The 12531-nt window shown below is 40.7% G+C and overlaps 3 protein-coding genes across 3 annotated transcripts; all 3 read left to right on the forward strand.

Annotated features, from left to right (window-relative positions):
• Window positions 1-3560: 3560 nt before the first annotated feature.
• LOC122614106 lies at window positions 3561-4295 on the forward strand. The gene has a single exon (XM_043788586.1). It carries the CDS (start codon window positions 3727-3729, stop codon window positions 4132-4134), a length of 408 nt encoding a protein of 135 aa, XP_043644521.1. The 5' UTR covers window positions 3561-3726; the 3' UTR covers window positions 4135-4295.
• Window positions 4296-5351: 1056 nt separating this feature from the next.
• On the forward strand, window positions 5352-6520 carry LOC122614367. Its single transcript, XM_043788937.1, has 2 exons — window positions 5352-6090; window positions 6160-6520. The coding sequence occupies exons 1-2, from the start codon at window positions 5590-5592 to the stop codon at window positions 6511-6513; spliced, it is 855 nt and encodes a 284-aa protein (XP_043644872.1). The 5' UTR covers window positions 5352-5589; the 3' UTR covers window positions 6514-6520.
• Window positions 6521-10988: 4468 nt separating this feature from the next.
• Window positions 10989-12051, forward strand: LOC122614167. Its single transcript, XM_043788664.1, has 2 exons — window positions 10989-11505; window positions 11570-12051. Exons 1-2 carry the CDS (start codon window positions 11005-11007, stop codon window positions 11897-11899), a joined length of 831 nt encoding a protein of 276 aa, XP_043644599.1. The 5' UTR covers window positions 10989-11004; the 3' UTR covers window positions 11900-12051.
• Window positions 12052-12531: the final 480 nt, after the last annotated feature.

The following is a 12531-nucleotide window of genomic DNA, read 5'->3' on the forward strand; positions in this document are numbered from 1 at the left end:
GTTTGCAAACAAATTAACCAACGTGGGTGTGTACGTTTCCTAATTAGCAGCTTTTGTAATTAAATATGCCCGCAGCCATTCAGACCGAACGGGGGGTTTGGGGACTGAGGGGCTAAGGGGCTTGGCCTATAACTATGCGTATGTGTGTGTGTACAATGGCATAACGGTTCATGGGGCGCCCAGTGGCGCCGCCAGCGGGGGCTAATTACCACTAACGCCATGACAACCCCTGTTCGCCTACGCCGCTGTCGAGTTTCAGGAAGGGGGAAACAACAGGATCGTGTGGATGACAGGGGATGAAGGGGGGGTGGCGTGGCGTCCCAAATGAAAATGCATTTTAATTAGGGGTTTTTGTTGGATTTTTGTTTCGAGTTGTTGTTGCCGCTGCTCGGCTGCTTGCGGTTTCATTCATTAGTTGAATGGAGCCAGAGCAGCTCGACAGGGTTGCCGAGCACGCCAAAAGGGATTACTGTGGAAACTGGAAATAGGAAACGGAAAAAATTAATCTGGAAACATTAAACTGGAAACAGGGAACGATACAAATTATATGATAACTTGTACTTCTGTATTAGTGAATCAAATTAATCCGTAATAATTAATGGTTATTAAATGTAGTTTGCCTTTTTTATTTTAAAGTTAAGAAAATTGTAAAAAAAAAGTATACGTGTTTTAGATACACTATTCAGTTATAAATGTGACAGAATATTTTACCATTTTTGCTTTTACAAGCACTTGACAACCCTGACGACCCCAGACGATAAGCAATCCGAATGGGACATTGAAAAAGAAAAAAGCCTGGTCAGTGAGCGTGGAGGAGGTGGGTTCGCATGTAGTGGAAGTTTTGAGAGGGCCAAGAGATCGGGGCTAGGGGCCTTTTTCGGGCTTAAATGGATGCATGGCACCCACAAGTTTTGCGCTATTCATTAAAACCGTCGTTGTTGTAGTTGCTTTCGTTGTTGTTCAATTGAATTGGAGCCGGAAAGCAGCAGCAGCAGCAGCAGCAACAGGAGGAGAAAAAAGGGTCCAATTAAAAAGCCACAACAATTAACGAGCCAAGTGAGTTAACTTGGCATAAGTGGAATTTTAATTGGCAACACGAGAGCGAGATGGAGATGCCGATTGGGATTGGGATGTAGATGGCCAACGAGGCAGGAGCCGAGTGACTTGCCGAGTGCCGATAAGTGCCAAGGGAGTGGTAGTGCCGTCGTTGGTGGGGGTTAGTGGGGTACTGTGGCTTGTGGGGCAGGGGAATGGGGAGTGGGGGCTTTGGAATGGGGGAGCTCGTTATGGGTCTACACAGTCGACTGTCCCGGAGTAGTTAAGTAAATGAGCATTTTGTTCCACTAATGAACACTAATGAATATGCCAGAGACAGCACTTGGATTAAGCCCGGTTGGCACTGTGTATGCCTGTGTGTGTCTGTGTGTGTTTGTGTGTGTTTGGGGCCTTTTGTTGGTTCGGGGTTTTTGTGTTGTTAATTAATAAACACGAAGCCTGGGGACCATTGTGTGCATGTACACGTGTGTGTGTGTAACTAAGTGTTTGTCTGGTTGTGCGCTCAGTTTTCAAGGGGTTAAAATAAGCAATTAGTTGGATTTTCGAATAGGCGCTCAGCAAATGCGCAGACGACGACGAGGCCAGAAACATTGGAGGCCATTCTGCTCTTCCATCCCAGCCGAAATGAGAAAGTTTCAAACTGTTGCTGCCGCTGTCGCTGCTTCTGCTGCCGCCTGCCGCCTGTCGCTGCCGCTGTTGCTGTTGCTTCTTCTAACGAGGCAGCGGCACAGGAGTTGGCCGCAGGAGGTGGTGGCAGATTGCGGAGGGACACTAATTGCACGTGGAGGAGGAGGTGGCAGTCGAGTCGCCGGCGAGGGAGTCCATGCCGCAGGTAAGCCAGCCACGCATCCAGCGGGAGAGAGCTGGGAATAGATGGATGAGTATTGGAGGTGCAGCAGGTACACGGAGAACAAAACTACAGCACAAACATTAAAGATCACCAACAAAAAGGTCAAGGATCAAGGATGATGAACGTGTTACATTTTATAAATATGGTATAGTAATTATAATAAAAGTAATACTAATTATTGTAATCACAAGGGATATGTGCTTGGTAGACCTTATAAATAGTGTATAATTTATAAGATTAACTATAAACTAGAACAAATAAATATTACTTTGCATTTCTACAGTCAGCTAAAATAATAATAAAATATTGTATATATTCATACACAAGATTACTATAATTTTTTAATATTATTTATTATATATCTAAAGATCATATCAACGTAAATTCGATTTAACGAAGTCATTATATAAATATTTACTGTAAACTAATTACGCGTATATATAATAATATAATAATATATATATAAATAATATAATATATAAATAAAATGATATAATATAATAATATGTAATAATAAAATAAAATTTAGGAACAATGTATATTTTTTCATCCCTTTTGTAATTAACTATTTTTCGCAGTGTACTTTTCTATGTCGGAACAACCCAGCGTAGTTTGCCTGTGCGAAGCTTAATTGGGAAAAATGATGAGACTAGCACCTAGCGTGGACACGAACCCACGGCGATAACGAATAATGGCTCCACCAGCACGAAATTGGGAATACAAAATATTCAAAAGAGGCTAAAGAATAAATATAAAATAACTTAAAAATAGTGCTGCTGTAGCAATAGAAGCTCAATATTTATTAGACAAACGTTTCCACTTTCTTATCTGATTCTTTTCCGTACCGGGCAAGTTAATAAATCACCTTTAAAGGTTTGTACAAATAAAATGCAAATGAATACATTTTCCCCATAAACGGGCAGCAATATCTCGATTATTTTGCCGTACTTATAGGTGGGATTTATCTACAGAAATAGATGGGCAAGACGCCAAAAATAAGTGTACTACTAGAATGCGGCAGCGCGAGACACATTCTAATTGCCAACCGCCCCCAGAACAAGTCGCAATTGCTGCCGGGTCGAATGAATCACGTTAATCTGGTGGCAATCAAGATATACATACCTCATACCTCTGTATTTTACATAAGACACCTATGACAGCTAGGCCACCATAACTCTGCTCCGAGGCTCCGAGCTCCGCTCTGCCATTGAGCCGCCAGACGCGATGACTTTATATGGCCAAGCGCCGTCGGTCGAAAGTGCGAACCTGCGGAGGAGGTGCACTGAGAGAAAATGTTTACTCCAAACAAAATAATTAATAGAGTTAAGTGCTCCGTAACACAAAGTATATTCGTAAATGTACAGTACTTCTTATAGATGATATAAAGTTTCTAACTTTTCTTAAAAGAAACTTAAGTTCATTGAGTTATAAAGTAAAAATGAGTTTTTAAAATACCATTTCCCTCATCATGTACAAAGTATGCCCTGTAGAAATTCACAGTACAGAGATGCGCGTCGTTACTTTTTTACACATTTAAAAAAGGGAACATTTTCTGTCAGTGTCTGAACCCGTTTGAAGCTGTCGGAAGAAACAGCGTTAAGATCCGCGCCCCTGACGTCAGCGATTCAAAATACGAGCAAAACAAATCGCGGGGGTCGACTCTCCGCGGCAAATAACAATCATTTACATGACGAGTTTTGCGCTCAAACAAGGTGAAATCATATTTTAGAATAAGACCTGCTCGAGAGCAACTCAATCGTGTTTGCGAACTCGGTGTGAATAGATCAACTGTTGGGAAAATCAATAAACGAAATTCAGAAATGCCGCTGCGCAGGAAAGAGGATTATATACCCATCAAGTGCGAGGGCTGGAACGGAAAGTTCGTGTATCCGGATGGAGCGGTCAATAATGTGTCCAAGATCCGTCGCCAGAACCAGAACGTGACCAACACCAACAACTTCTACGGCTTCAACACGGAACCCATTGTCTTGCCCACCGAATGGGATGGTACCTTCGTGAAGAGTGGCGAAACCCGCATCAAGCAGGAGCGCAATCGTTCCGATGACCAGGATTACTTTGACTACAACACCGAGCCCACGGTACTGCCCACCACTTGGAGTGGGGAGTTCGTCACCGATCCCACCGATGTGCGCATCAAGCCCGAAAGGAACTTCTCGGATGCCAGGGATTATGCGGAGGCATCCAGATTCAAACTGGTCCAGCACTGAGTGAGATCCCGATCCTCCCGTTTCAATCCAACTAATCCTGCATATGTCGCGTTTGTTTCGGTTTCGCATTGTAATTGTTCGCTAACCTAAGCGTTTGTTGTATTTTATTTCCTATAATATTTATTCGTATACTTAATAAACCATAGCAAAAAACACTGAAACACTAGAAAGTTCCGTTTTGCAATCACATTTTTTGATTTGCAGTGGGCGGTGGCAATACTCAGTGGCCTTTTATGGACAATAATTCGATCAGGTTTGCAAATTCATCTCAATAACAAAAGAAAACGCTACAGTCGAGTTCCTCGACTATCAGATACCCATTACAGATAGTGGCTCTTTTATAATAATATTTGCTGAAATCAACAACAAATGGGAATTGCCTTTTATGTGGTGTATGGAAAACAGCATTTAGATTATACATCAGCCACTTATTATGTCGCGATTAAGCTGAAATGTCCATTAATAGTACAACAACTTTAAAAGTTACAACAAAACACAATTTTGGAATGCCAAATTAAGATTCGTTGAGGAACTCATTTCTTAAACCCTTTCAAATTTGAAACGTGTCTGGCATATCAAAGTTTATCGCGGAGCTTAGTTTGCTAAAAACTAAAATTTACGGAAATCACAAATGTATGCCAGATATTTACTTCCTGAGCAGACCCAAAAGAAGGAAAATTGTTCTTTAATTTTGTAACATAATATTTTAAAACCACTCCTACACGCGCCACTTTATTTAATCAGTACACTCATAGAAAAATTGTTCCGCATTTTAAAAAATCGCCCTAAAAAAATACATCCCTGAAACTAAGAACGGTTTTCTATTTTACAGAAAAGTATTCCATAAATTCAGGCGTTGTCCTAAAAACAAGGCTGCGCGCCTTTTCTAAAAATACGGGCGATTTTTTATCGTTGGCACCTACCCTAAAAACCAATTACCACATATTTGATCCCAATGCTTTTCCAAATTGACGGGTAATTTGCCCTAAAACTAAAGAGATTCGGCAAAAAAGAAATGAAAGAGAGATAAGTCTCTCTTGTTCTTGTTCTAAGCTTTACTTAATTATCAAAGAGAGCATAGAGAGAGCAATAGATATGATCTCCATTTTCGTCTTACATTGTGAAAGACATGGAGGATCTTTTGATGGAAATTTGGGTAAGTACATGTGTATTCACCCTTAAAGTAAGCAAATTATGCACAATTTTTAGGGTTAACTTTAAGGCAAGTTGGTAATGGCTCCTTTTTTAGGGCGTTTTTCTGTATGTACAGGCGAAAAGTGTGATTTTTAAGGCGATTTTGGGTAAGCATTTTTATGAGTGTACTTAAGTTAAAAAAAAGGAAAGCCAATAAAATATGGAGGCCGCAGCGGATACGACTTCCTCTATGATAAAAGTGATAAGAAAGTAGAGAGTATATATAAGCAGAGGCCCCCAATTGCTCGGCACACAGTCAAGATGCAGAGCTTTCTTGGAGTAGCACTCGTTCTGGCTCTTCTGAGCCTGGTGGCCAGTCAGGCGAGGAACAGCTCCCAGTCCATGGACCTCTACCTGCTCCAGAATCAACGGCAGTACGACGCGAAGCTCAAACAGCTGGCCGACGAATTAGCCAACTTTAAGCAGCTCTTTCAGAAGCAACTCACTGCCCTAGACGTGCAAGCGGATTCGATGCAGCTTAAACTGGAACAAGCCACTACCCACCTGGATCCCATTATCCTGATCGACTCCTGGAGCAAACAGTGCGTTCGGAAATACAGAGTTACTATACCCACGATCACCGTGGCCAGGGACTCCATTATAAAGTGCAAGGAGGGTATTAGTGGCATTTTGGACGGACCTGAGAACGCCTACAACAACCTAAAAAACTACTATAAGAACAACGTGAATGGCGGTTTGGAGCAATGTCTAAGTCAGCATCCCCATGATCAGTTGAAGTACACGCTCTGTGTAAGAAATGTGGTAAGTACTGCAACTATAAATATTGGAAACACACAAGTACGAGTCTGAGCCCTTGCATTCCACTTACAGATTGATTATGCCAATAAGTACACTATTTCCACCGAGGATGCCTTCTATACCAACCTCAAAGAATCCGAGTGTGCGGCTGAAAATCACATAAGATGCTCCTGGCAGTGCTCCTTTGGAGAGGTGTACTCCATTACCACCAAAGTAGAACAGGCCCTGCAATCCGTCGACACCTGCATTTCCAACCAGATAGTCTGCGGCGCATCTGCAAAGCAAGAGTGTCCGAATAAGGCATCCATAAAACTGGCGCAGATTCATCCTGGATACGAAACTATCCAGAACCCCTTCAAGGCTGTGACCGATGATATGAATTGTCTGGAGTTCAAGATCGAGAGAGGATGGATTGCTCCAGCATAAATTCAATTACTAGTGCTTATTAATTGGTATGGCTTAAATAAATGAAAATATTTTAAAAAGCATTCTAATTATTCTAATTCTTGCGAACTTGTATTGTTTATGAGGAGTAATTCGTATTCGAAGCCACCCCTGCACCATCCACAATAATAAATAATCAGTTGTTTTATCAATTTTTGAATAAAAAACAACAGAAATCACAACCTATGACAAAGGTCACAGGTCCATCCAATCCACCAGGAGCCCAGAATAGTTTCAATAGGCTCTACACAACACAATATAAGATGACAAACTGGATTTGGACCTTTTTCAGGTACCCGCACGAACCATTTCTGGAATTTGAGCCACTCAAAGGGACCGCTTCCACATTCCAAGCCATAGAAATAATTCCCCGAATTTTGAGTCACAAAAAACCAGAGATGGCATTGTGTGTGGGTTTTCATTCTAACATTTTCCATTCTCCGATTCCATTATCTGGATGGCAGATGCGTGAGAACAAAGATCGGCACAGGCTAAAGAAAATTTGGTCGTGGTTGGTGTTGTCCCAAAACCATGGAAAAATCTCTTGACACGGGCTGAGCGTGTGAAATATTTGAGATGCTTGGGAAACCTTGGAAAATAGCTAATAGGCTGACAGGAAAGTTAGTACGTCATCCCGGAAAATGTGAGGAAAATGGGATAGAACAGGTAGCTAACACATGTCTATTCTCAGGGAAAATTCGTGGAACTTTCGGTCCATGATCCTTTCTTTGGTGGAAACTCAGGACGCTATGGGAAAATGAATTTCCAGCGTGTGAACATTTTCCAAATTGTTTATAATTTGTTGAATTTTTGATCAGGAAAGCAGAATCGAAAACTAGATTTGCTGTAAGTCATCGAATTGTTCAAGTAAATACAGGTAGGACTTGTTGCATGAGAAGAAAAGGATGCGTTTCTGATCCTTGATCTTCTGAAGACCGTGAGAATTCTTAAAATTTAAAGAAACTCCCGAAGAATCATGTATTAGGCCCTCAGCAATTGCAGTAGCTAATGAAGAAGACAAACCGGAGAATTCTACCTGCCCTCGGCATCGGAAAATGCAGCTGAAATCTTTTCCAAAAAGCAGACCTCCCACATAAAAAGAATCATAAAAAACGGGATGCCCTAAGAATTTGATCTTGCACCTGGTGCAGCTGTGGGAAAATCCATTCTTCACATCTGTCCCGATCGTGTGAATTTTCCAAAATTGTTGTCGAAATGGAAAACTCTTCTACCAGGGCAGCAGCAAAAGTGGCACCATAACCAGAGTTTTTCCAAACGAATCACTACCTGTTGCTTAGGGCTGGAAAATTAAGCGGAAAATGCAGCACGGTACAAAGGGGCACCCTTTTTCCGAGAAACCTGTTGATTTCACATGGTATCCTCCCTTTTTTGTTTAAAAAACGGCCTTTTTAAAAAATTAAGATCTATTCAGTTGCAACCACTGCAGCTGTGGGAAACGCGTCATCTGCTTTTGGTCCTTCAATAGTTTGTCTACCGTGTGAATTTTCCAGGCCAGATGTTCCCAATGTAAACATTACCACCAGGCAAACAGGAAAAACAGTAGTACGTGCCAATGAGTTTTCCCGAAGCGAGATCGACTTTATACCTGCTGAAGGGTCCTGGGAACCAGCAGATGTTCCGAATCACACGATGATACGACTCTTCCTGCAACCTGTTGCATGGGAAAAGAATAAATGCATTCTTAATAGATTTGTAATGCAGCCTGGGCAGATGTGGGAAAATGCATCTGCCGATCGTGTGAAAATTGCAGTTTAATCAAGGAAAATCTATTTTCATGCACCAGGCGAGCATGGAAAACAGCAGCACACTCCAAATAGTTTTTCCGACGGAATGTGAAATGAACTCGGGTCCTGGGAAAATGCAGCTGCATTGTGACACTCGATAATGCATTTCCTGCGACCTGTTGCTTGGGAAAATAACCAAAAATTGTTCCCAATTAAAAAAGGTATTTAGGAAAATTTGTTAATACTCAACCGTGTGAAAAATGCAACGTATTCGGTAAAAATTAATTAATTTTTACCAGGCGAACATAAAAATTGTAGGGTGCTTGCAATAGTTTTCCGAAAAGGAAAACCTACCTAAGCTCGAGTCCTGGGAAAATGTAAGTGGCACGGAGCACACGATGTCTCTTCCTGCTCCTTTTGTCTGGGAAATCGAGGAAAATCTATGGCAATCAATTCTCATGTATCGTGGCTCAGGCCAAAGAAATAGTTTTTTAAGGAATGTTACCTGAGTCCTGGGAAAATTTGGATAGTTTGGGGTACACGATCATTTTATCTCTAAACCTGTTGCATGGGAAAATAAAAAAATGTGGTCCTTTATTTTTTCTTATGCAGATTAAAAACCCAACAGCAGATCGTGTGAAAAATCGTGTAAATTAAAAAATAATCAATATTCCGTTACCAGGCAAACATAAAAACGAATGTGGGAAAATGTGAATGCAGAGAATGCTCTGCATAGAAGTAATGGCATACTTTTCAGCTGTGGCAAGTGTAAAATTTAATCAGCAAAAGTGAATTCTGAAGGACCAAGCGAACATAAAAAGGAGCAAAACAATCGACAAGGATTTTCGGGTCTTCCGTTACTTGGAAAATGTTTTTTTCGACCGTGGGAGAAATTCAAGTATATTTAACCCCTTAATGAATATCCTACCAGGGCAACAGAATTAGTACAGAGGTATAAGCTAAATAATTTTTAAATAAAAAGTAAGGCAAACTATAAATATTCATGGGAAAAACGCATATTTGTATTCAAGAGAAATAACTTCCAGTGGTGGTGGTGGCTACCAATTTTCCAGCAGGACAACAGAAACGGCTGCACGTGCCCCGAGCTGCAATCCAAGATAAATCGCAACAAATTTCCAAGAACTCAGCAAAAGGCAACGGAAACATCACTTGTAGGATTACGGAAGTATCAATTTATTAAAAGGCATTGTTAAAAAACAGGAAATTACCTTTGCTTACACTTCAAATTACATTTACAATCCTTAGAAGACATTGATTATAAACCGGAAATGACCGTTGCTTACACTTCAAATTACATTTCCTAAAAAAGGAAAGGAAAACTAAGAACCGTGAAATTCAACAAGAGCAACAGGCAATAATCCATAAAAAAGAACCTGGGAAAAATCTTTGGAAAGTAGTTGTTTAATTTCAATGGGAAAATGTCGTGGGAAAAGGCAACAAGTGGCTGTAAAATTAGGGACTATCGAACAGGACAACAGGACGATTGACAAGTGTCCATAAAGGTTTCCCAAGTCACGATTGTTGCCAACCAGAAAACATATGCCATTTGGAAAGATCACCTGCAGGACTACGAAAGCAAGATATCATTCTTAGGGTACGCCTATTTTCAACAGGAAGTTACCGGAAATTGTTTACACTTAAGGTCACTGATCAGGAAATGAAAACTAATAAAAAAGAGGACCGAATCTTTAAACAGCACACTTTACAGCGGCAGCATTTTCCTGGGAAAATTAAAGAACGTGGGAAACTACTTTCGGTGGTGGTTAAAGACTGAGATTCTCTAACAGGAACCCAGGAACCTGGCACGTGTTTCCAAACGATTGTTGACATGTAATATCTTCTACCTGTTACATACTTTTCATCGAATCTTTCATACCCTTCTACGTTACGAGAGGGTATAAAAATAATATTTAATGAGATCAACAACCAAATGGGGATTGCCTTCTATGAGCATTTCGATTATACATTGCATAGATGATTCAGACACTGATAATACGTACACTCATTATGCCGCGATAAGGCAGTGTAAATACCCTCTGAAATGTCTTTTAAAATTACAACTGCTTTAATAGTTTAAAAAGTATACAATTTTGGAATGCAAAACTAACATTCATTGAGGAATTTATTGCTTAAACTGCCCTACACTTCTACTACCTTTTCGATTTAGAAACGTTCACAACATGCTGGCATTTCGAAGCTTATCGCAAAGGTTAGGTTGTTCAAAATTGCAATTTACGGAATAATCGCAAATGTATGCAAAATATTTACTTCCTGACCAGACCCAACAGAAGGAATGTTCTTTCATTTTGTAACAGAATATTTTAAAACAGGTTTAAATAGGTTTTTGTGCGAGTCCCAATTAATAAAAACTTCCTTATTGACACACTTTGACGTTCCCAATAAATAACCTGGTTTAGAGCTTTAAGTTGGCAAACCTAATTATTTTGCCACTTCTCGCTTATATGAAGCCGTGATAAGAGAATACCCACAGAGCTTCTTAGGAACTGCGGCCAAACCTTATGTAAACAGTACTTGAGTTAACAAATAAATGAAAGCCAATAAAATATAGAGGCGGATTTCAGCGCTTACAAATAAAAATCATTATGGGGCCGCAGCTGATACGAATTTTGCAGGGGAAGTACGTAGTGATAAGAAAGTAGAGAGTATATATAAGCAGAGGCCCCCAATTGCTCGGCACACAGTCAAGATGCAGAGCTTTCTCGGAGTAGCACTCGTTCTGGCTCTTCTGAGCCTGGTGGCCAGTCAGACGAGGAACAGCTCCCAGTCCATGGACCTCTACCTGCTCCAGAATCAACGGCAGTACGACGCGAAGCTCAAACAGCTGGCCGACGAACTAGCCAACTTTAAGCAGCTCTTTCAGAAGCAACTTACTGCCCTAGACGTGCAAGCGGATTCGATGCAGCTTAAACTGGAACAAGCCTCCGCCCACCTGGATCCCATTATCCTGATCGATTCCTGGAGCAAACAGTGCGTTCAGAACTACAGCGTTCAAATACCCACGATCTCCGTGGCCAGGGACTCCATTATAAAGTGCAAGGAGAGTATTAGTACTATTTTGAACGGACCTGAGAACACCTACAACTCGCTGAACAGCTACTACAAGAACACCGTGAAGAACGGCTTGGCGCAATGCCTAAAACTGCATCCTACTGCTCAGTTAAATTACACGCTCTGTGTAACAAGAGTGGTAAGTATTACAACTACAGATATTGGTAACACTCGAGTCCTGAGCCCTCTTATTCCACTTGCAGATTGGTGATGCCAATAAGCACACTGTTACCACACAGAATAGCTTCTATACCAACCTGAAAAGTTCCGAGTGTTCGGCCGATAATCGCATAAGAAACTCCTGGCAGTGCTCCTTTGGACAGGTGTACTCCATTACCACCAAAGTGGAACAGGCTCTGCAATTCATCGACACCTGCATTTCCAACAAGATAGTCTGCGGCTCGCTTGAAAGACAAGAGTGTCCGCATAAGGCGTACGTAACTCTGGCGCAGATCGATCCTCGCAACGAAACCATCCCGAACCCCTTCAAGTCTGTGACCCATGATATGAACTGCCTGGAGTTCCAGTTCTGAATATAAATTACATCACAAGATGGAGGTCCTTTGATCATTTGAAAATATGAATTTGCATAAAGCTAAGTCTTTATAATTTGTATACTATATTTATAATCAATTCAATTACTAGGCAATTTAATAATTTGTAAGGCTTTCGATGCTTAAATAAATATAAATAGTTTTAATGGCATTCTAATACTTGAGTTTAAAAATGTATACCTTGCTTTAAGGAATTCGCCAAAAACTGTAAAAACAACAAATTTAGTGGCTAAAAAGATTATATAAATATTTCTTAGAACTAAACAAAGCCAAGATAACATGATTTTATGGCCTTTTTTAATAAGCGCCGAAAACTCACAGCTGGGTAAACATGGCGTACTTGTATTGTTTATGAGGAGTATAATGCGTATTCGTAGCACCACCTGCTCCATCCACAATATTAATTCATCACTTGTTTTATCAATTTTGGAATAAAAAACAACAGATATCACAACTTATGACAAAGATCACAGGTCCATCCAATCCACCAGGAGCCCAGAATAATTTCAATGCGCTCTTGAGTACCAACACAAAATAAGATGACAAACTGGATTTTGACCTTTTTCAGGTACCCGCACGAACCATCTCTGGAATTTGAGCCACTCAAAGGG

The sequence above is a fragment of the Drosophila teissieri genome, chromosome 2R (genome assembly GCF_016746235.2).
Source record: "Drosophila teissieri strain GT53w chromosome 2R, Prin_Dtei_1.1, whole genome shotgun sequence".
NCBI lineage: Eukaryota > Metazoa > Arthropoda > Insecta > Diptera > Drosophilidae > Drosophila > Drosophila teissieri.

Coding starts and splice junctions, on each gene's coding strand:
- LOC122614367 (XM_043788937.1), top strand. CDS start 5,590: ATGCAGAGCTTTCTTGGAGTAGCACTCGTTCTGGCTCTTCTGAGCCTG. Junction 6,091..6,159: donor CGCTCTGTGTAAGAAATGTG/GTAAGTACTGCA, acceptor TTCCACTTACAG/ATTGATTATGCCAATAAGTA.
- LOC122614106 (XM_043788586.1), top strand. CDS start 3,727: ATGCCGCTGCGCAGGAAAGAGGATTATATACCCATCAAGTGCGAGGGC.
- LOC122614167 (XM_043788664.1), top strand. CDS start 11,005: ATGCAGAGCTTTCTCGGAGTAGCACTCGTTCTGGCTCTTCTGAGCCTG. Junction 11,506..11,569: donor CGCTCTGTGTAACAAGAGTG/GTAAGTATTACA, acceptor TTCCACTTGCAG/ATTGGTGATGCCAATAAGCA.